Genomic DNA, 22,922 nt, shown 5'->3' with positions numbered 1-22,922 from the left:
GTGAAACCTTTAGAAATAAAAACTTGGTTTCTATAAATAGCAAACGCAAATTCCAAGCATGATTTACAGCTATATTGGTTTGTCCTCTCTGTTTATATTACCGTTGAAAACATTCATGTGTTTTACCTGAAATGTATTAGACTAAATGAAATTAAATGAAAAAGGTTTATTTTGCAGACTGCAGTTCTCAAGGTGTGTAGATAACTGGTTCTTTTATTTGGCAGTTTACAATTCCCCTTGTGTTTTATTACAGAAACGTAATAGATGGTGCATGCCATGGTCACAGAACTCCCAAACCTTTATTCGGCAAAGCTTTCACAGAGAAAAATATGAAGAGGAAAAAAACACAAGCAGCAGACTACGCAGGCAGATATCAGTGGTATTCTGAAGGTTAAAAAGAGACTACTTCAGTGTGCTGTATGTAAAGCTTCTTGCATCCATTATTTACCTAAACCTCTAAAGAGAAAAGATGCTAATGATGCCTAGTCGCCCACACAGACATACTTTAGGTTCACGCTATCAAATATCAAGATGGGAGCAACAGCACATTCCACTGTCCAAGACACTGTGTATGATACCAGTTTGGTCTCATAACATTCATTCATTTTGTGAGACTCATCTCCAGAGATCCTCGGAGAGCTATTTTATTTGGCAAATGACTGGTTGAAAAAAGGTGTGAATATGCAGATGTGTAGTTACTCCTTTTAGGCAAATACATTCCTAACAACAATACAATTCATCTCAGAGGAAGTGGTCTGAATCTGTCGGAGCTGAGAATGAGCAGGCAACATGGGGGAGATAACAGATGCGATATACCCGAACCAGATTTGCAGCATACATATCGACTGTCACTCTTCACGAAACACAAATATTTGATCAACATCATTGTCGTCATCGTCATGACATCATCAGAAAACACTGAGAATCCTCCATCTTCTTCCAACTCCCAACACTGAGGCCTTTCAAATGATAAGAGCTGTGGCGTAAAACTTGAAGAACATAAACAGTAACTGACAAAAAAACAGAGCGCTAGCTAAATAAATAAATAAAATGTTCGCTATTAAAAAGATTGATAACAAGCTTTCTACAGTATCTATTTATCTAACTAACTAGCTATATTGATAGAATGTTGGCAATCAAGAAATTTAGCTAACTAGTTTTCAGTCTATTTATCTAGCTAGCTAGCAAGACAGCAAAACACAGAGAGAGGGAAAGCGAGGCAAGAAGCTATCTGGCTAGCTAGCTAAACAGATAGCTAACCTGCCACCTATCTATCTAGTTCTAGATAGCTTGCCATGTAGCTTGCTTGCTAGATAGCTTGCTAGATAGATAGCTTGCTTGCTAGATAGATAGATAGATAGATAGATAGATAGATAGATAGATAGATAGATAGATAGATAGATAGATAGATAGATAGATAGATAGATAGATAGATAGATAGATAGATAGATTTACAAAATAAAAGTCAAATGGTTGCGCTTTCGCTAAATCATCAACAAATCTATTCGGTTGTAAAAGGAGTGTCATAGATGTCTGTATCATTGATAATACTGAGGATTGTGGATAGTTGTGACAAGGTGTGCAGTGCTGTGGTGGTGAGTTTCTTGAGCCTCTCAGCCTTCAGGGCAGAGTGTCTGTTTTGGAGGTTGAGGGCGGGCCAGGGATGGATGGATGGTTCGACAGACGGACCACAGGAATTGTGTGAAGCTCATGCTAGCTGCTCTTCCCTCAGCAGCTCTTTGTTCCTGCGCACAGCTGCGGCATGCTTCTCCTGAACATAGGGACATACATAGTGACAATTATTAGTTTGGAAATTCTAATACTCAGACTGCAACACTGATTCCCCGCTGATAAAGGCCTAAGTTTTCGCAACTCTGACCTTCTCCTGGAGGCGCTCCATCATGGCTGCCAGCTGGGCCTCGCGATTCTCCTTAATCTGTTCCATCTTCAGCTGGAGCTTTTCCTCAGCCATCTTGCTAAAGTTGCTGTTCTCCTCCATGGCCTTTAGCAACACGTCCCTTTCGTGCTCCCGCTTTTCCGCCAAAGCCTTCAGCACCTGAGACTCTTGGTACTATAAATACACATTCATGTCATTTTGAAAAGCCTCTGCTATTTAAAACAAAAAACTGTTTGTCAGAAAGAAAATACCTTCCTTCGCTCTTCAGCTGCCTCCAGTTTCTTCTCAATCTCCTCCAGGGAGAGATCCCTCTTTGGGGGAGAGGGAAGGTTGTGGGCAATGTCTGACACCGGAGACTGGGGCTTGAGAATGACCTCAAAGGCTTGCCCTGAGGCCCGTTTGTCTATAGGTTTAACTTCCATGTCTGTAAATCAGACAAATACAATGAGAGTGCTGAAAAAATCCATTAACATACCAGTTGATTAATGCCTCTACTTCCAGGGAAGAGAAAACATCCATTAGGGACCATTTGTTTGGCTGTAAAGAAAATCAATTTTTCAGATCCTTCATACCTTCAAACTCACAAACGAGCTTGTTGCGAGTCTCTGGGTAGAAGCAGGAACAGATGAGAGAGAGGACGGACAACTCCTTCATCTTCTCTTTGTATGCTGTTGGGAAATAATAAAAAAAAATCGAATCAGGTCAAACAATAAACAATTAAGGGGCTTTCTCAATAATTAAGTACTGAAATTAATTGCAGTCACAATATTTTAGCAGTCTCTCACAAATTTCATTCAAGGATGGGAAGAATGTATTTCGCTCCATCCATCTTCATACCAACTTTGATCAGCTCATCTTTTATTTCCAAAGAAAAAACTCCCCACAGCATGATGTCAACGCCACCATGTTTCAGCATTGGTGTACAGTCTTTAGGGTAGTCTGCATTGTTTTCATATTTGTTGGCTAAAAGTAATTATTAGTGCATTTTACTGGGATTCAATACAATATGATCATGAAGTGAAAGAAAAATGTCACATGATTTGACTTTCCTCTAGATCAGGGATGCCCAAAGTCGGTCCTGGAGGGCCTGCATCCTGCATGTTTTGGTTCTCTTCCTGGTTCAACGCACCTGGATCAAATGAAGGCTCATTAGAAGGTCTAAGAAGAACTTTGACCTGCTGAAAAGGTTGTTGGTGCTAACAGGGAGAGAACTGAAACGTGAAGGATGCTGGCCCTCGAGGACCGACTTTGGGCACCCCTGCTGGAGATGCTGACTGTGCCTTGGATGATTTTGTGGAAAACTGAAACAGGGATTTTATGCTAATAGGGCAGATTTGTTGAGTGCAGTGCAGTTGTACTGTCAATGGATTCTTCCACCAGAGCTCAGGATTTCAGCATCAGTTTTTTTCAATTAATCTTTACCTGACTTGTCAGTTTAGATGGACAGTAATATTTTGGCAGATTTGCATTTGTAACCTACCTTTTCTATTCTCTAGATGAGAAACTGAACGGTGCTGTTGAAGTTTAAGGTTTGGGTTATTGCTTTCTAACCTGAATCTACTTTAAACTTATTATCCATGTCATGTCCGCTGTATTCCTTCATCAGCATGATGTTACTGTTTACTAAAGTTCTCTAAAACAATCTCTGAATTCTTCACTAAACAGCTGAATTCATACTGACATTAAATAACATACAGGTGGACACCATTTCCTAATACAGTGATTTTCTTTTTATTACTATTAGTATAATTTCGGGCTATAAAATGAAAGGACATTGAACACAATTTCACAACACACTCTTAACATTTTTATTTGTCATAAAATGAGATGAAGTATTTGAAGTATTTATTTCACAATACTTCATGTTCCTCTATAATGTAAAACTGAAATGAGCAAATTAAAAATGAGTTCATAATGTGAGAGGATAGGTGAAAGTTCCAGGGGTATGAATAATTTTGCAAGGTAATTGCAAAATTTAATGCACCTGGATCAAATGAAGGCTCATTAGAAGGTCTAAGAAGAACTTTGACCTGCTGAAAAGTCTTCAGCATGCTGAAGACTTTGACATGTCTTTATGTCAAAGTCATGAAGACATGACTTTCGCATTATTGATAGTGAATCAATAACGTATTATTGATTCGCTATCACAGAATCAATAATGCATTTTAAGTTTTCAAGATATGGGAGCATTCTGTCCCTCCATAAATAATTGAAGAGTAATTGATTTATCCATTCTGATGTGGTCATCATACATTTCTTTTTTAAAAGAAACTTGTCATAAACACAAAATCACATTTGAATCTAACAAACGGGCCTGCGTGTAAGGTCATCCAGTTTCCTTGTTAAATCTTTGTGCCAAAGCCTCCCCGCAAGCTTATTTTATTATCGAACCGGCTGATTAGTGATCTGCACTCCATTTGTCTTCCTTCTTTACATTTTTGTGAAAGTGCCCACATAGGTCCTCAGAGAGGACAACAGGGCTGCTGAGCCTTCTGTTCCAAAGGCCGGTGTGTGAAGCGTCTCTTTTGCTGCAGGGCTGGCCTGCCTCCCACCTTAAAATACACTCTCCATATACCATCAGGATGCAAACACACACAAAACAATCAAAATGGGATGATTAAACCAGGGTATTGTTTTAATATTGTGTCATTCTAGATGTATTTGTTCATCACCTTATATGCCTCTATGAAGGTTTAATCTGTTTGCCTTACTGTGTATTGCTTAATGTGTAGATTATGTAATCTGAACATTCACACTCTGATGTAAAACAAAAATTGCTGAGCAAACTAATGTAGTGGGAACTATAGCCTATATCCAATAATAAAAGCTGTTTTAGTGTTTTTACTTTAAATCCCCAACTATTATCGTTGATGAACATATAAATAGTTCCTTTCCTGCTAGATGAATTCCAAAACATGCCACAGCTGGAGATCCATTCTGGATTTTGAGGAAATATGACAAGCTAAAGAATGAAAAGACTCACTTCTCATCATGTTTAAAAAAAAAAAATAAAAAATAAATGAATAAATAATAATACCTACATAAACGCAACACTTAAGGATTAGCATCTCTATGCAAGCTTGGTCATAGTAAAAGTCAGGCAGAAAGAAGCCAGTGCGGGATAAATATGATTGTTTTGCTGTCGGCTCAATGATCGGCCGCTTAGCATCTTGGGTGGGGTCCGTCTGCATTATGCTGCATGTTGGGGGGCCGCTGTGGCATGAAGCGGCGCAGGGGCAGCACTGCGAACAAAGCTGCTTTAACAATTCCGATCAGATGATCTCCATCATGCTGCGTTATGTGAAATGAAAATATTAACGAAGCAGCAGTCAAATAAACGTTTCAGACAATGAAGAAGGATTCTGGCCTTGTAAGCCCCATTCTTGCATTTTGCAGTTTTCAGCTGAGACAACACGCTCGCGTTCAGTAGAAGAGATCGGTGCCTAAAATGTTCTTTATTTTATTTTATTAATCTTTCACAATACAACGCCAAACGATGCGCTGCACCTTTCTGTTAACGGAAAGGATGCACCTGTCATGAGTCTGTCCATCCATCCATGCGTCCATCCATCCATCCATCCATCCATCCATCCATCCATGCATCCATCCATCTTTTCAGAAAGGAACAGTCTTAACACACTTACCGGTTACAGTTTTAGCCATGGCTGATGTATTTCTCTGCAGAGGATGCTGAAGCTCTGTTCCGATGAACCGTGATGCTACTTAAGGCACTGAGTCAGCGAATAGACCAGGCTTGGACTGGGAAGAGGGGAGCAAGAGGAACGCGCGCAGGAACGCGCATCCAGACCCTCCTCTTGCCTGTGACGCGCACGGCGGGTACCAGCATCCACCCTGAGCTGCAGCTGCAGCCTTCATCCTAACAAGCTTGAGTCAATGAACCAAGAACGAGGTGATTCAAAACCTGATCCAAATTGGGAAGTTTGCAGATGTGAATATCTCTTCATTTTTCAAATAATGGATTGATTAGCTGTTTTAATATTGATTTATCACATGAAATCAAGATGCAATGAAATTTGAGTTTTATGAGAAAAAGATTTTTCACAGCTCTTTAAATGGAAGTAAATGACGAACGACTTACACTCCTCTTTTAAGCCAAGCTCGATATATGCTTAATTTTTATAACAGCTAAAAAAAATTTAACACACTAATTAGAAGTAAATTAAGAGCATAGACTTACTGAGGCAGAATGTTTCTCAGCAGTGATCACATCATTTCTACTGTTGGAAACTGCATTCAATGTGTATAAGACTACCCAATTAATCTTAAATGGCAAGACACACTGACGTCTCTCCAAAAGCCCTGGGAATAATTTACATAAAGTGGGCGATCTTCAAAAATAAGATGTATTTTGAGTGATATAAAGGAAAAATGCCAACAATATGATAAAATCATGCTCTGAAGCACTAATCTTTCATTACCTGCCAATATTTTTAACTGATCAAATACATCAAACATATTATGACACATATCAAGAGCACACAAGTACTGACACACTGCAAGGACAACCGTTTTAATTTATATACACATGTATATGTATATAATATTTATATATCGCATGCAGTTTTTTAGCACCAGTAGTTATTTCAAGTCATAAAAGTTATATATATTTATGGAGTTCAAGTTTTAAGGATCAGGAACTTAAATACACAAAAGTGCCTTAAATCAAAGATCATTAAAACTTTAACATGTAAATTCATACAATGTTCAGTGAAATTGAAAAGTAAGACAAAGGGTAAAAAGTAAGAGTGCATGTTTGTCCCTGAATACCAAACCACCAACAATGTGTTAATACAAGGCATAATTTAAAAGGGACTGTATGATGTATAACTCGATATTGAGCTTTATTTCCATAATGTTATCATCAAAAATAAACCATCAGTGTTGCTTTGATTCTTTCATACATGTTTGAGAAATCCTTGACTGGCAGCCATTTGGGGTCTCTGGAAGATGCTGAGTTCATCAGAAAAACTACTTCTGAGTGAAACACCAGTAAAACCTTTGTTAAAGTCTTAATGGGGAGAAGTTGTCATGACGTGCTGAAGGCAGAAAGCGGAAAGAGTAGAACCTTCTCTTAAAAGAGAGAATTTCAAGGTGTTAATTTGCGAAGTCAAATTTCTTTTAAGCCATGCTTGACATATACATAATTTGTAACTGAGGATTGGTGGTGATATGAAATGGCCCATAGTGGAAAATACATAATATTACCCCTATGTGAAGACATATCAACTACAACAGCAGCTTAAATCTACTGTTGTAGATCATTTTCAGTGCTTGGTCATTTATAACCTATATAATGCTCAGACAAAATGTTCACTCTTAACATTCATCTGTTCTCCGCTTTGGCCTTTAGCTGCTGCTTAATGTAGGAGCCAACCAGTATTTGAGGACGAAGCTGATAATCGTTAAGAACTTCATGAGAGCTGCTTAGCTGATCTCCTTTCAGCCGATCCAACAGTGTGACGCAGACAACAGCCGCTGCACAAAAAAATACGAGAACATGCAAGACAGTTAACAGCGGATCACATAAAATATTGCTTTGAGTCAGTGACACTTTTGGCAGTTATGTTATGAAAGTATTGTCATGCGTTTTTACCTCGCAGACCACTCAGTTTGCACATAGCAGCAAAAACGGATGATTCCATCTCAATGTTGTAGACTCCTGCCTCTTTGGCCTTTAGGAGATATTCCTGTTTATCTGCCTCTGAGTAGGAGCAGAAGGCGCCATCCAGGCGGGCTTGACCTTTGGATTTTATGTGACAGAGACAAGGGAAAGAAAAGAAATGCAAAATACCGTAAGTGTGCTGCAATGGAAAGAATATGCTAAACCATCACTACATGAGAGTACACACCTTCATAAAAATCCAGCGTGCACATGGTGTTACCGATGACTGTCTCAAACTGGTTGAGCCCTTGGCTGCACTGCAACAGCTCCTGGGCCAGGCTTTGGTCCAGATCAGTGCTGCGCACCACCGTCTTTCCCAGGATCACCTGCTCAAACTTAGGCAGGAATGTGGGATCAACTGACTGTTTGGTAACAACAACCGTGCCAGGCTCAAATCCTGAAAAACAAAACAAATTTACAAGTGAGAAAAATAAACTGCTACTTAATCTGTCTGTCTGCTGACCTTTAACATCCAGTGGTCTAAAATATGGAATATATTTTGAATGATTGTATGGTTTTGATTCCGATCTACTCTATAACAACCGGACACTGCACTTAAGTTGAACTCATCCTGACCTCTTTTGTTAAATGCGTTGATCTTCCTCAAAACAAAACAAGTATCTCCCTTTTTAAATACTATACACTTAGAACAATTTGTCAGCAAATGTGTCCATACCTAATCATCTTATATTCAACATTGTAGGTAATTATTACAAAATCTTTTTATATCATCAGCTTTGAAAACAATCAGAACACAAAAAGGGTTGAAATTGTGAGACTAAAGTTTAAAAATGAAAATTTTTTTCTTCTATTTTAGCCACTGCTTAACGTTCTTGTATTGTTGGTAAAGTTATTAAGAGGTCACATTAAAAAAAGACAACTAATGTACCTATTCCTCCAGATGTCCCTATGCGTATGATAGTAACATCAGTGCAATGGGCATGATGAAGCAGTTTTATGAGTTCGTGCAACATGATCGCAATAGATGGAATCCCCATTCCATGCTGTGAAAGTCGAGCACAAACATGTCACACAAAAGTTAGTTAAACATGAACTAGACAGACGACAGAAACCTTAAAGGAAACGAGTTTAGCTGAGCCGTGTTTGTACATACACTGACAGAGAGAACAGGGCCGACTTTGTACATGGCGTAACGATCTGTCCCAGCACAGATGTTAGGATACTCAGATTTGGGGTCTTCCATTGTGAGCTCTGCTGCAATGAACTCAGTGAATGACTTCATCCTCCACGGACTCCCTCCGACACACACAAACTAAAAGACGCATTTACACACAAAAGATTTTTGACAAAAATCAAACGTTATCGTCAGATAATCATAATACTGTAATTTAAAAATGAGCTCATTTACCAAAAACAAAACACTGGTTTACACCTCAACGGTCACAGTGAATCATAATTACACTGACCATGTCTGAGAAACCGACTTTATTTCAGTGTAGAGGAAAAGTTTAAACCACTGCAAACATAAAATTAAGTCATGTGAATAACACTTTTCCCCATAAAAAAGGTATTAAAATTCTTTACTTTGACGTCACCAAACATGGCTGGTAGGTTATGACTTCCAGTTCCTAGACTGAAGTGATAGAGGATGTCATCTTTCAGAGCATCCAGATGAGGGTTGTGCACATAAACAGGACTATATGAGGGAGAGAGGGCAGATATTAAACATTCAGTTTATTCAAATCAGACTAAACCAATATCACTTTCAGATTTAAATTAAATCTGTTCTTTAACTCTAAATTATATACGTGGATAAAGACTTAAAGCCATCAACGCATTTTAAATGGGCACAGCAGTTTGTCTTTTTCCATTTATTGTTACTAAAGAAGATCTGTGGCTAACACGTTGCTGCAAGACACAATGGCAGCCACAACACCCACACAGTATTGTTGATCAGTATTCCCGATCGAGGTTAGTCTGTAAGTATTACTCATTCTTGGTTCAAAATCTGTGCGTGGTAATCTTGAAATGTTCACCACTGCATTTCTCTTTTGAGTAGTATCTGAAGGAAACGTAAATGTGCTCATCCACATTTGAGGATATTTGTTTTCCCATTTATAGTTCAGACCAAAACTACTCTAGAGCAAAAGGAAGTGAATGTACCACAGCTTCACCACTAATGTTAAATTGTAATTTCTAAGCAATGGATCATGAAGGTGAAAATGTAAAACAGTCTAACTTTGTTGTTAGAAGAGCTTCATTAGACTCAAAATGAGCAGAGGAGTTAATCTGTGTGAATGTGCTTATGGTGCAATTAAACTACTGTCTATTACAGTAGCACTCACTAAAAAGAGAGAAAAGGTCATACTACTTATATCCTGTCACACCCAGCAGTTTCCTAACTTACAGTATGATTTTTTTTTTCCAATGAGCTTCTGCTTAAACCATAATGAAAAAAATAATTGTTTGCGAATATTAAGGGTAAATTCTCACCTGCTGCACTTTTGCTTTTCCTTTTTATCCATGTCCATGGGAAGAAAAGAAAAAAAGCTGAGTTCACGCAGGAATGTTCAGCTACCGGCAGGGAAGAAAAAAAAAACAAAGACACCTTAGTTCAACAACACCTGTCAGGAACTGGTTATAAGTTCGAACCAGCTGCTCGTTTTAAATTAAAAACGTCGCCGGGGGCGGCGGAAGTCACAGCAGGTTGGTTGCGGAGGGTTGTATATTTTCATAACAAAACAAAACAAAACCCGTCCTTGCAGTAAAGATTAGACATCCCGCACACACAGCAATTCATCGCAGAGGGTGAAAAGAATGAATAAAATCCATATTTACCTTCCGGGTGAACTCACTGAACGGTTGGACGACGACGACAAGTGCCAAATAATCAACAATTAGGTATTGGACCTTGAACGGGTTGTCTTCACAGCTGGTTTCCTCCGAAATTTGGAAATTGGAAATCTCTGGACATCTGACGCCGCCGCAGCAGACATGAAATACCGGCGATGACGTACGAGATACGTCACCCTAAGCCTTAGCGCTCTCATTGGCTGGGAGGTACTGGCTCTGTGTCACGTACAGAAGTGACTAACTACAGATGTGCAATATCTCTATTACAGGAATCTGAAAAGTGGAAAAGCCCCAAACAAAACTGTAAGACTTCCAGTGAGCATGTGAAATTGTTTACAATTAGCAAACACATTTTGTGCTGCAAGTTAATTTGTGTTTTTGAGAAATAAAACAAAAAACTTGTTTTGTTATGGAGAAATTATTTCTGTGAGAAATTATGACACTGAATAATAAAATTTGGTCAAATATAATTAAAGATGATGGAAATACAAACATAGGAGTAACTTGGTTAAACCAAATACCTCAGCTTTAGATTCTTTTCAGTTCAGGAAGTTTTTTTGTTTTTTGTTGCTCCAAGAGGAAACAGCTGAATAAACATCCCACAATCAAAGGGATTCCTATATATTTCGATGAGACTGTGTAATAATGTCCCTAAACAAAATATTTATATTCACTATCAGCCATCTTTGAAGAATCAGTTATTCAACTTGCCTCACGATTGTTTTGCTTCAAAGATTATATTACACACAAAAACTTCAGAGAGCAGTCTATTATTATTTCAAAAGCAAAAGGAAAAAGCTTTGATGCATGTAAATTATTGATGTACAAAACTGAAGTCAGATGGGACAAATAATTGATTCTGCACGCTTTAGGGGATTGTTTTTTTGTTCTTTAATGCAAACAACAGTATTTTTGCATGTGTCGTACATATAGACAATATCAACGAATTACTCAATCCAATATTTTCTGCTGAATTACATGAAGTTCAAAAGTTACACTTTACATCAGGTCAGAAAGAAATATTGGCAAATTTGCCTTGCTGTTTAGAGCCTTTTTTGAAACAGACAAGATAAAACAAACATTTCACACAGCAAAAAGGCGTCAAAAAAACTTGAAAGTAACATGCAAACAGTAATGTTATAGGTTAAAATAAATTAAAGCAGAGAAGCAATCAACACAGTGCAAAACCTATTTGCTGTAAACATCACTTGTGCAAGTTTCTCAAGATGTGGAAGGCCTTGCTGGCATCCTAACAAAAGAGAAATTTGAAAAGTATTTTTAATCACTGCACAGGAAGATAATAAAAAAAAGTGCTGGCCTAACTCTAAAATAGTGGTGCAATAATTATCTGCGAACCCAATTGGTTCCTCACAGAATCTAAGCCTAATGGGGAAAGCACATTTATTTAACCCCTCGTCTTTCAGACATCTGCAAAAGCTTCTGTTCTTTCTCTAAATTTAGATCAATTTTGTCCAAATTATCCACCGCCCCTTTAAAAGCTTCTACTTCAATGTGTAGCATTGCTCCTTTCATGACAGAAAGTCATGAAAAAAAAAACTAATGGGAGGACTCAGATTTGAGTGTGGCGTAGCTTATCTTAAAAAACTAATAGAGCAATTATTTTTGCTGCTCTTCCAGATGAAAGCAAATAGTGCCCCTTCTGGAGGTGATAAGAACTGCATCTCTATTATATTCCAAATAAATGGGACATATAGAATGCTGATCAGGTACATGTTAATGTAACAGTGACTGAGCACATAATTCAAGTTTGATTAAGGCTTTAACTTCATATTTGAATGAGCAACTATGTGCTTTTCTGGATGAGAATCTCCCAACATTTCTACGCTGTACTCAAAACAGAAAGCTCTCAAGTCATAACCAGGCACAGAGCATGTTGACAATATTCCAGACTGTGCCCAGAATATTGCACTATTTTTAGAAAACCTTGCAATTTGCAAAATGATAGGCATTGCAATAAATCACAGCCAACAAACATTCCAATATTAGTGTTACCCATGCTGATTTTATAACAATGACATATCAGTAAATTGGTCGCCTGAACTACATTTGATGTGACATATCTGCACAATGCAGTACGTAACTGAGAAAATGATCGGATTGGAGGGAGATTTTGTTTTTCATTTATTGAGACTTCAGATTCGCCCACCTGAGATATGAATCTCCTTGGCAACGTCGCAAGCAGCAAGGTGCCTTTTCACTACTTCTCTGATTAATGCTCTCCTTGCCAAACCGGCTAGCTTATAAAGAACAGCCATGTCCTCGCAGGGTTAGAGTTGTGCCGTCCTCTTTTGATGTAGAGATAATGGATTTAACATCGCTTTGTTAGATGTATTAAACTCGCAATATTGATTCACATCCTAGCTTTTCTTTATACGTCTCCACAACATTATCCCTGTTCTCTTCCTTGGTCTTCATGATGATGGTTGTTTACTAGTGTTCCCTAGAAAACCTCAGAGGCCTTCCCAGAGCAGTGACATTTATGTTGAAGTTACATTACACACACAAAGACACCATTTACTAACTGGTGACTTTTTACTTATAACTAGTGCCATATAAAACAATCAACCTAGAGGTTGTTTGTTTTAGTAATACTTATGCACTACTTTGTGCATCAAATAAAATCCAAATAAATACATTGCAACTTCAGGTGATAATGTATTTAAACATTAAGAGGTCCGAATATTTTTGCAAAGCACTTAATGTTGCACCCTGTAATTCCATGAAATGGTTTTGTGTCACCGTCTTGGCTGCTTTCGTGAGACCAATTTACATTCAGTGAAAATTTGCCATCAAAATTAATCTAAACATTATCCATATTCTAATCCTCCAACTCTTACTTACTCATACATCTTCTTTTACACCATTCCATTGTGTTACTCCCAGCTCTTGCTGGCCTGGATCCCTCTGTCAAAATAATGTACAAAAGATCTAAAACTTGCGATTAACGACAGGACAAGAATCAAGCTTTAAACTCGAGTTCGTCAACTTACTGCCTCGGGTAACACAATGGGGTGGTCCGGTAGGTATTCTGGCCTCTTCTTGGCTTCAGGGCAGCCGGCCAAACCAATTAAAAAGTCTCTTGTGTAAGATATTCTTTCTACTGAGACAAAAGAAAACCAAATCTAATATTCAGACAGCTTCTCAAATAAATGTCAGAGCAGGAGGGTGGCACTGTGTGAGAGCTGAAATGCAGCAACGCTTTGTTTCTTACCTTTTTTCTGTTTGTGAAGATTGAAAATCTTCAAAAACTGCTCTATGCCAACAGTACTCTGTCAAGTGCAAAGGTTAGGGAGTCAAGAGAATTTTTTATTTTAATGACTAAACAGTGTCTATTAGGAATACATTTGAAATGTCACGTAGAACATCGATAAGTGACAAAAATAGTAAAAAAAAAAAAAAAGGAACAACTTTTATGTGCATTTTAACACATTCTAGTTTTGCATCAACCCTGACATATGTTGCAATATTACACAATGATTGTCTCACCTCCTGCTCCATCAAGGGCTGTTCACCTGCTGCAGCATTTATTTGTGGCTCTATAAATAAAGTGACAACCCGTAAATTAAGGCAAACGCTCCGATTTTCAGGTTGGCACCTTAAAACTCACCAACATTAACATGGACGCAGCGGCGCAGAGGCCTCGCTGGCTCCAGGTGCCTCAGTAGGACTCTTCGACTTGATACCTCCATTCTGGTGTCAGTAAGTTTCAGATGTTTAAAACTTTCTACGTTAAAAATAACTTGTTTATAATTAATGCACTGAGAAGCACAAAAATAGGTTAAAGAAATATATTTAAGACTATTCACCTTTTGTAAATAAGAGAAAAGCCGTCCAGGCCAAGTTGGATAGAAAATTTTCTTAAACATTTTACAATGTTTTTGTGGCCGCTGTGAGATGGACATTTTTGTTTCCTTTCCCCCCCACACTTTTTTAATATCTCTAAATCACAGCATGATGTGTTGGTTTTTCAGTTTTCTTCATTTTACATGTATAGGCAGTGATGGGTGACTTTTACTTTGGCCTCACAAAAAATGAGGTTTTTCCACACAGGTCTGAATAGCAATTTGCCCCCTATTAACTTATATCTTCTAATTATCTGCTGATCTGAATTATGCAAATATCACAAAGACAAAATACATTGTTGGGGGGTGGGATTGCATGGTGCATTTTAATGGTTATCATAAAATAATCGAAACAATCAAAATATCTAGGATTATTTTAGATTTGTTTTATTGCATGACCATTTGAAAACTGTCAAAACATGCATAAGATTTGTGAATTAAAACTGTTGTAAGAACTTTATTTTAAAACATTTCAACACTGGCAATGAGAGAACAGATGTGTTTTAAAATATCTGTAAACTGTTGTAAGCTCACACAAATCCTCTGCTGAACAAGGCTGTTGTGATGGTCATCATGAGTAATGTGCATTTTTCCAGCTATTTTAGTACATATTGTGGAGTTTGCAACGTGTGCTTAAATGCAACATAAAGTTACTGCAAACTTCTGCATACACGACGGAACGATGAACCCATGTGTTGGAAATAAAAGCAAAACAGTGGATATCAAAGTGAAATAATTTCTAGAAACAACTATTATCACAGTTTGGCATGACAGAAACACGCTTAAAAAACTGGATCAGTGACAGCAAAAATAACGGCAAAACGTCCCTGCTAGCAGTTGACTTCAACGTTTGGGCATCGATGCGAATTTAACGGTCAAACTCGGGATTGTTTCAAATGGAGAAAAGCAAATTGTTTCATTGGCTGGAAAGTTTGTAACTCGGTTCTTGTTACATGATTTCAGGATTTCGGATTAGTTTCGTAGATTTTCTTTTTTTTAATTAAGAAACCGGACTGCACTAGAAAAGACCTCAAATAAGAACTGGCTATTTTTGCACTATAAACAAGATGTCACTTCAAATATTTACCTCTAGCGTTGTGGATCTTTCCTGGCGTGGCTTTCCTCTTTCCTCTCTACGGTTTAAAGTGCCTACTCAGCTCACCGGCGTCATGCCTCCATGCTACTCAGGGGCAAATTGCACTTCCGGTTTTCTGACTTTCGCAATAAAAGCTTAACGTCTGGTGCGTTCGAGGTGTTTTTTAAAATCGAAATTTCATACAGCCGAGAAACAAAAAAAGTTGACAGAACGCGCTGACCCGGGTTCCGAGTTGGAACAATAGTCACTGGTGTTTTAGTTCAAGTCGTGAAAGTAGGAGAAATAGATTTGTTTTTCTGAGGTTTTCACTGTCACTAAATAATTAGCAGATATAGTGTATGTTTTGGTGACAATGATAATCCCATGTTTACTTAAATGTACTACAATTCATCCGTAATCGGTAGCTCTCAAGAATATTTTCAACATTTAATAGGTCAGATATTAACAAGGTTTGCTCTCTAAAGAGCACTACAACAAACGTTTCTATGTGTTCATAGAAAGTAAACATTTACCTTCACAACATAACATTTTCCACTTTAAGTTCAAGACCATATTTGTAAAGAAAAAAAGACAAGCAGCCGCTTCCAACATATCCCTAGACCCATTTCAGTTATTTTCAACATTTGGGCCCCTAAAGACTGTTTAAAAGAATGAAAGAAAATTCTGATTTTGGATTTTTTTTAAATTCTTTTGTTAAAAAGTGTCATGTCCAACTTTTTAAATTTTTCTTTGCATCATAAATTATATTTTCATATTACATTTTTCCACCCATCCAATTGTAATCTTAATAGTTTATCTATTTATCCATGTTTTTTTTTTCCTTGAGAAAATGCACTTATGCAATACATTTACTCAACTCAGGCAGTTTGAGACCAACTTGGCTAGAAATAAGTGACTCTTAGAACTATCCAAAAAAGATACATTAAAGTGATGTGAAGGAGACTGCAGAAGACAATGCCCTCATTCAACTAACACCAAAATAGATATTCTCACCTGATCTAATTGGTCCATTACCAAACTAGAGAAAAGCAATCTTAAATTTGTCATTGAGCTATCTCTTGGTAACATTTATTTAGATTTTTACCTTCAGGAACACAGATTTGGAAGAAAATGACAACTGAATCAATTGTTTTTTAATTTTAAAAACAATATACATGTTCCAAATTGTATTCCAGAATTCACTGAAGTACTTTTTGAAAAGAAAAACACCAAGCATTGAATAGAAAACCCAAAATAAACTCCAACAAATTCTTCCTTGTAAGCATAAAATTGCACTTAAGAAAAAGAAATCATACAAGAGCCATATACCATATTCCCAGCTTTCCAAATAAACTAAAAGTTGTGCCTGTTACTTTGTCTTAAATGTGAACCCACAGATATATTTCAAACAAGTAAAAGCTGTATTTTTCTTGGACCAATCGGCCTCCCGTTCAGTTCCTCAATTGCAGTTAAAGCTTCCTGACGAGACTCGAACACCAAAGTGGCCGAGCCTTTTGGTTTTCCGCTGGGCTCATACTGAAGTGAGACAGATCCAGGTATGATGCGATATCCATAACAGAAATCATACACTTCCTCACTTCTAATTTGGAATGGTAAGTTTATCAACTGCACACAGGTGGGACCATCATAGCGTTGACCAGGTGGACCAAACCTCCCATGTCCTCCATTGCCCCTATCCCGCGGAGAACGAGGTCTTACCCCACGATATCCATAGTCCTGACCTCCATGGATACGTTCCTCTTTAATAGGCACATTACCATCCCTGGGTTTCCTTGTATCAAAGAAGAAAGCGTCACCACTAGGTCCACGGAAAGGCTCATTGTTCCTGCCTGAGAAGTGCCCCTCTTTCGGCAAGACCTCTTGCATTGATGGTGGCTCAGCAGTCAACTGATCCATCTGAGCACGTGTAACACACTTCACTCCAACTTCAGACCCCAGAAACCGCCGTCCATTGAGAGAAAGTGCCTCCATGGCCTCTGCCTCAGACCCAAAGAGAACCAGAGCCTGTCCGACCCCATTACCTTTTTGATCATGCAGAACCCATACTCTGTCCTCTGTGACATTAAACCCATGAAAAAAGTCAATAATCTCAACCTTTCTCACATCAAATGGTAGATTTCTCACAAATGCACAGATTTTCTCAGATTCATAAGAATCTGTTGAGAAAGACGAGGCTCTTTCCTGATGCCTTTCAGAGTTTCCCGGAGGCCCAGTAGGATCATTCTTAGATTCCAGAAGCCTGAGCATGTTCTCTCTTGAGATAGGCCGGATATGAATCCATCGGTTGAGAAAATGTCTTTTCTCCTGACTTATAGCATCACAATAGTCACGTATGTTCTTGAAGAGTACAAAGGCCGACCTGGTTCTTCTGCCATAATCATCAGTTAGAAACAGAATCTGGTCATTCTCAAGCTTTGAGTTCTCAAAAATGGTCTTCAAGCTACCTTTTTCCACTGAAAAAGACAGATTGTCCAACAGCACACAGTATTCTTCATCTGTAGGAGCAACAGCTCTCTGGGGCACAGGTGATCGAGACCTCGTATCATACTGTGGGTTTCTCTGACTGCGGACAGGTGTTCTTCCCCTTTCAAAGTTGTCAATCGTCTCGACAGGTGCTGGCATGCTACCACCAGCTCGTATCCAATAATTGGCTGTTGTTGTGCGAACATCAATATACCTTGATCCAATATAGTTCCCATCCCTCTTTAAGGCTTCCAATGCATCCTCCTTTGTTGCAAATCTGGCAAAGCCTTTTCCATTGTTTTGCCCTGTATCTTTCTTACATACAACAATTTCATCAATGAGTAAACCATGAAAAAATTCACGTATTTCTCTCTCAGTCACAGAGAAAGGCAAACCGTTGAGAAACACAACATAGGGGTCATCTGTGTCTGCCGGTTGTTGGTGATGGGGAGGAGGGCTATAACCAGATCGGCTACTTGATCTTCTGCCCACCTCAGGTTCCATGGATCTTTGAGCAGTTCTTCCATTGCTTTCAGACCGCATAATCTCATCCAGCTCCACCTTTTGCGCTGTTCTTTCAAGTACATTCTGCATCTCTTGCTTGCTGCTTAGGAGTAATCTTACAGGTGACCCATTTATGAATCCCCCTGACCGTGCCATGGCTCTTCTGGCATCTTCATCTGAACCAAAGATAATGAAAGCTTCATCTAGGTCTCCACCAATTATATGCACACCTCCATCTGGAATATGAAGGCCCGTGAAGAACCTGCGAATATCCACAGAACCTGCCGTGACACTCAGTCCCTGTAAACGGATGACGACCGCCATGATGAAGCACAAACAACGGCACCTGTAGACAAAGGGGTACAGAATATCATTACTGCCTTCAGAGCCTCACCAACTCTGCAAAAATATCCCCACATTCAGTTGATCATAAAGGATAAATAAATATGGAAAGAAATGTACGAGTTGAAAAAAATTTTTTTTTCCTTATGCCCACAAAAGCCTCCTGAAAAACAAACATGGCTGAAAAATGAAGGGTTGAAGTGATCCACATGAAATACTTTACATATGTCACTGAGTACTTTTCCTTACATGACCAAAAAATTGACTCAACAGAGGGAACTTCCACACTGACACTCTTTGTTCCATTATAGGTCCAGTCCCAAAATTCTGCATGGGTTTCAAATACATTGTATTTCATCAGTTATTACATTAGGTGGTCATCCACAAGAGCTCCAGAGGAAAAACTTCATCTAATCCTTTAGGCACTCAAAAGACGCCATCTCCACCAAACCAAACAAACACGCTATACCATTCTCTCACAGTTCCATTGTAGCTCAGAAAAAAGGCTTTTGTAATAGTGGTCAATCTGAAAACTAGCCTCTCTTCATTCAGGTAAACAAAAACATAGCCAAAACTCCAAAGCATAACACTAAACATGCACCAATTTGGTCGACCAGGCCTTTTGTCCCAAACCAACTGTTTTTGGTAAAGCAACATTTAACCCAATACTTTTTTCTTCCAAATTTTAAACTTCATCATGACAAAATTTTCTCTTACAAATATATAAAATCCTAAAAGCTAAATCCTTACTTTCTAAAACAGATCAACAGAAGTGAAAGAACTTTGTTGTCTTAAAATGACTGCAATCACAATGACTCTGAAAATGTATTTTTAGCTTTACCTACTTTATCTCACAGACTGCAGACATTACTTTATAGATTCCATGTGAGCTCTCGCCAGCATTATTTTCCCAGAGAGGTGTAGTACAATGCAAGTTCAACAGGCCAGTCTCTCTTTGTTTCAGCGGGTTTGACACAACAAAAAAGGTCCATTCAGAGACCACGTGCTATTACAGTGATTAGGAAGGTCATTATGTCAGGCTTTTATGTACAAGATCTAAATGGGCATAAAAACAGGGTGTCTAAGGCATCCTGGCTGTTTCACACAAAATGCGGAAAGCATCCAGAAAATATTATGCATGCTATATTAAAAATCACTCGTCACTGATTAAATCATTTTAATACTGCCTCAGATCTAAACATGGACAAAAATTTACAATTAGAAAAAAATTGAAGCAGAACTGCTTGAACAATTTTTGTGGTCCTGATTCAACTGACTAATTTTAAACAAAGTTGCGGTTGCTAAAAATAACTCGCATCCATCCGAGACATGCCAATTCGTGTAGCAGTCGAATAATCGGTGCATGTTTATACAACTTACTGGATCTCCAGTGAGTAACGTTATTGCATAGTTTATTATGTAATATCCCATGCCATAGGCTAAATAATTCAGCCATCCAATTATTTTTTAATCAGATAATTGTTGGTTTATAAGCAGGTAATTAACGCTTTGCAGTTGTGATTTCTGGTATTTCCATGGTGTACATTCCGCTCCCTCTGATTCCAATTTCATTTACCAGAGATTTCTTTCAAGTCAATAAAAGAATAATCTATCCATTTTCCAGGCTCCTCCATTCCCTTGCTTTAGATTTATCTCCAGTGGTATCAAAGTTCTCCATTCGCCAACAAGAAATGTTGCAGGACTCCCAGAATATTCCATGTATCCAAGATCTTACTCATCTTTAGTGTAAACATATTGATAACGAAAGGTTTTATGAAACTCGCCACAAACTGAACCATTGTGGGTGTTTCAAATTAAAGCAAGTTACATCAATTTTATTCAGAAGAGCAGGTGCATCATCTTTAAATGGTTATTCAATAAAGTTGCAAACATGAACGATTCAAATTAATGGTTCAAAACCCAGATATTAGAAAAGCCACATCAACACAGAAGCTACAGCTAGCGAGCCACCGCGTCATCATTCATCTAACAATGTGCACGTTCGGGTTGCACCGTGCGGAAGGACGTATACGGCCACTTCATGGTCCAATATTACAAGGAAACTTGAGAATAGCACATTTCACTCTGTAGTGTGAAAAAGTGCGCCTCGCTCATCAACCATTACCGACACACGAAACCAGATGCCACATCTCCATATGTTGGGTATCCGTCATACGGAAGCTGTACGGAAGAAAGCCCGCAGAACAAGACAGAGAAAGAAGTCAAATGTACGCCGTACCCGGACGTATCAGAACAAGACGACGATAAAACAATCCGTGAACGGTGTCACACTCTAAAAAGCCCGAGGAGGAACTGAAAGTTGAGGAAAATAAGAAAGTACGCTAACGTTAGCTCGCTTCTTAGCTCGGCCTGACTGCCTCTGCAGCTTCAGCTCTGCTGACTGATTGCGCCATACCAATGTCGAAAACATACCACAAAACCAGCTTAAACAGCGGTTAAACTTACACAAATAACAACCACAACCCTCACAAAACCGAGAGTCAAGAGAATATGGTAGATATATTAAGGTGGATCGTCGGCCTAAGGTCGCTCGCCTTGCTCCGAGAAATGTGGAAGCTTTCTCTTTTGTCCTGGACAAAGAGGGAGGCGAATGTAAGAGCATTGAAAATGACACAGCGCCACCTGTTGTACCGGCATGCAAAGTGTCACGACCTCAGATGGAGGTCAGTTAAATTATTAAAGCTGAGCGCCTTCGCACAGGCCCGGTCCAAGGCACGAGCAAACTAAGCGGCCGCTTGCTTTTAAAAAAAATATATATATATATTTATTTATTTTTAGTAATAATTTCTATATCAGTATAATATCAAAAACACACAATTTCACTATGAAGTGGTTTGTTTTTACAATAACAAACCATATATATATATATATATATATATATATATATATATATATATATATATATATATATATATGTATATATATATATATATATATATATATATATATATATATATATATATATATATATATATATATATATATTATATATTGATTAAAAGTAAATTGCTCTTGGGGAACCCTGGTGACCACAGTCGGTATCGCACGCTTCACCAGCAACATGAGCTGCAATGTGCAGCGTGCGTCTAAAACTCCAAAGCTCCAGTCAGAAGTTAAGTAAGCAAAACAATGTCTCAAAATGAACTTATCCTTCAGGGAGAGAGAAATGAAAGAAAAAGAATTAAAAACAAAAAAACAATTTAAAGGTTTGTTTTGTGCCTTGGTAATGTAATGTAAAAGATTTGTGAAGCTGCCAGCTTTGTGTTTGTGTGAAACTGAGTTTAAACTTTAAATGAGTTGATTCTCCTGCTTGGCTCTGTATATAACAGGTATTTTTGGCTTCAAAATGCCATGTTTCATAATGTTTGATAAGAATAATTAAAACTTCTCAATGTTTGACATTGTCTAGCAAAATGTTTTTGCGTCAGGCTGCATCTGCTACATCGATGAGCTGCTCTATATTGTAGCTGGAGATTTGTTGTTTGCTGCTGAGCTTAATCATTTTGTGGCTAAAACAAACATTATTTTTACATCAACTTCTGAGATATGTGAAACTTCTGTTAAAATCATTTGAAGGCTCAGAATCAGTCCAAATGTACCAATCCACATTTTCAGGGGAGACAGACTCACTTGATATAAATTTAATTTTTAGCTATTGGAGTGACGCTTCAGGAAAATTTATTTCATTAAAGAATGTCATGAATATGTGTGTAGGGCTGCACGATTGTAGTTTTCTAGTCGATCCCTGGTTACTGATCTTTAAAACCCTTTTTTGGTCTGAAATGTTGCTAAATATAGCAAGAAAGTCACTGAGTTTTTCACATGGGGAGAATATTGTTAACTGTAAACATTCAGACATGACCTGGTAGGCTGGTCTGTCGGTCAAACCTCTCAATAAGAGCACAAGAGGACAGAGACTGATTTTTAATCCTTTGGTGACGAAGATAAGATTAGGGGATAAGATGGGCTTCACATGTAAATATCGGTCAATCATGATCCCCCAAAATTAAGGAAATCGGCGCCCAGAAATCAACTGGTCGATAAATCAGTTGGCCAAAAAATATATCCTATTGTACATGTATATAATGTAAACAGCACTGCCAGAGATGCAATAACTTTATAGCAGGTATGTGAATGACCTAATGCACTGCCTTTGCATACTTAGAAACTTTTAAAGGTACTTTAAAGAAGATGCTGTTTGAAACTAATGCTGAAGGAGCAGCATGTTAATGTCAATGA

The 22,922-nt window shown here is 38.1% G+C and overlaps 4 protein-coding genes across 5 annotated transcripts; all 4 read right to left on the bottom strand.

Annotated features, from left to right (window-relative positions):
* Nucleotides 1-195: 195 nt before the first annotated feature.
* Nucleotides 196-5,685, bottom strand: stmn2a (stathmin 2a). The gene is made up of 5 exons (XM_055047855.1): nucleotides 5,542-5,685; nucleotides 2,470-2,565; nucleotides 2,149-2,321; nucleotides 1,880-2,071; nucleotides 196-1,771 (listed from the first exon to the last, which is right to left on the bottom strand). Exons 1-5 carry the CDS (start codon nucleotides 5,558-5,560, stop codon nucleotides 1,709-1,711), a joined length of 543 nt encoding a protein of 180 aa, XP_054903830.1. The 5' UTR covers nucleotides 5,561-5,685; the 3' UTR covers nucleotides 196-1,708.
* A 743-nt stretch (nucleotides 5,686-6,428) lies between these two features.
* Nucleotides 6,429-10,726, bottom strand: upp1 (uridine phosphorylase 1). Its single transcript, XM_055047854.1, has 8 exons — nucleotides 10,380-10,726; nucleotides 10,035-10,115; nucleotides 9,126-9,237; nucleotides 8,695-8,853; nucleotides 8,470-8,584; nucleotides 7,768-7,977; nucleotides 7,512-7,658; nucleotides 6,429-7,393 (listed from the first exon to the last, which is right to left on the bottom strand). Exons 2-8 carry the CDS (start codon nucleotides 10,070-10,072, stop codon nucleotides 7,242-7,244), a joined length of 933 nt encoding a protein of 310 aa, XP_054903829.1. The 5' UTR covers nucleotides 10,073-10,115; nucleotides 10,380-10,726; the 3' UTR covers nucleotides 6,429-7,241.
* A 544-nt stretch (nucleotides 10,727-11,270) lies between these two features.
* gra (granulito) lies at nucleotides 11,271-16,365 on the bottom strand. Its single transcript, XM_055047559.1, has 7 exons — nucleotides 15,345-16,365; nucleotides 14,023-14,105; nucleotides 13,902-13,951; nucleotides 13,627-13,684; nucleotides 13,406-13,515; nucleotides 13,257-13,319; nucleotides 11,271-11,643 (listed from the first exon to the last, which is right to left on the bottom strand). Exons 2-6 carry the CDS (start codon nucleotides 14,102-14,104, stop codon nucleotides 13,257-13,259), a joined length of 363 nt encoding a protein of 120 aa, XP_054903534.1. The 5' UTR covers nucleotide 14,105; nucleotides 15,345-16,365; the 3' UTR covers nucleotides 11,271-11,643.
* A 99-nt stretch (nucleotides 16,366-16,464) lies between these two features.
* On the bottom strand, nucleotides 16,465-21,247 carry rbm12bb (RNA binding motif protein 12Bb). 2 transcript variants are annotated; one of them, XM_055047558.1, is made up of 2 exons: nucleotides 21,129-21,247; nucleotides 16,465-18,666 (listed from the first exon to the last, which is right to left on the bottom strand). In XM_055047558.1, the coding sequence occupies exon 2, from the start codon at nucleotides 18,642-18,644 to the stop codon at nucleotides 16,737-16,739; it is 1,908 nt and encodes a 635-aa protein (XP_054903533.1). In that variant the 5' UTR covers nucleotides 18,645-18,666; nucleotides 21,129-21,247; the 3' UTR covers nucleotides 16,465-16,736. The 2 variants fall into 2 exon arrangements, with proteins under 2 accessions (XP_054903533.1, XP_054903532.1); XM_055047557.1 differs by lacking the exon at nucleotides 21,129-21,247 and adding an exon at nucleotides 19,508-19,889.
* Between the last annotated feature and the right edge of the window lie 1,675 nt (nucleotides 21,248-22,922).

This window comes from Poeciliopsis prolifica, unplaced genomic scaffold (genome assembly GCF_027474105.1).
Source record: "Poeciliopsis prolifica strain line A6 unplaced genomic scaffold, Auburn_PproV2 SCAFFOLD026, whole genome shotgun sequence".
Classification (NCBI taxonomy): Eukaryota; Metazoa; Chordata; class Actinopteri; order Cyprinodontiformes; family Poeciliidae; genus Poeciliopsis; species Poeciliopsis prolifica.
The sequence above is the reverse complement of the archived record's forward strand: the minus strand, read 5'-3'. Positions and strand labels throughout refer to the sequence as shown.

Bases quoted from the DNA above. Each gene is read 5' to 3' on its own strand.
- gra (XM_055047559.1), bottom strand. From the start codon at position 14,104: ATGGAGGTATCAAGTCGAAGAGTCCTACTGAGGCACCTGGAGCCAGCG. The intron at 13,685-13,901 runs GTGAGACAATCA...TGCACTTGACAG, and splicing joins AGCCCTTGATGGAGCAGGAG to AGTACTGTTGGCATAGAGCA. The intron at 13,516-13,626 runs GTAAGAAACAAA...CTTTTGTCTCAG, and splicing joins TCTTCACAAACAGAAAAAAG to TAGAAAGAATATCTTACACA.
- upp1 (XM_055047854.1), bottom strand. From the start codon at position 10,072: ATGGACATGGATAAAAAGGAAAAGCAAAAGTGCAGCAG. The intron at 9,238-10,034 runs GTGAGAATTTAC...TCCCTCATATAG, and splicing joins GAAAAGCAAAAGTGCAGCAG to TCCTGTTTATGTGCACAACC. The intron at 8,585-8,694 runs GTATGTACAAAC...CGACTTTCACAG, and splicing joins GCCCTGTTCTCTCTGTCAGT to CATGGAATGGGGATTCCATC.
- stmn2a (XM_055047855.1), bottom strand. The intron at 2,322-2,469 runs GTATGAAGGATC...TCTGATTTACAG, and splicing joins GCTCGTTTGTGAGTTTGAAG to ACATGGAAGTTAAACCTATA. The intron at 2,072-2,148 runs GTATTTTCTTTC...GTGTATTTATAG, and splicing joins CAGCTGAAGAGCGAAGGAAG to TACCAAGAGTCTCAGGTGCT.
- rbm12bb (XM_055047557.1), bottom strand. From the start codon at position 19,530: ATGTCTGCAGTCTGTGAGATAAA. The intron at 18,667-19,507 runs GTAGGTAAAGCT...CTTTGTCTACAG, and splicing joins TCTGCAGTCTGTGAGATAAA to GTGCCGTTGTTTGTGCTTCA.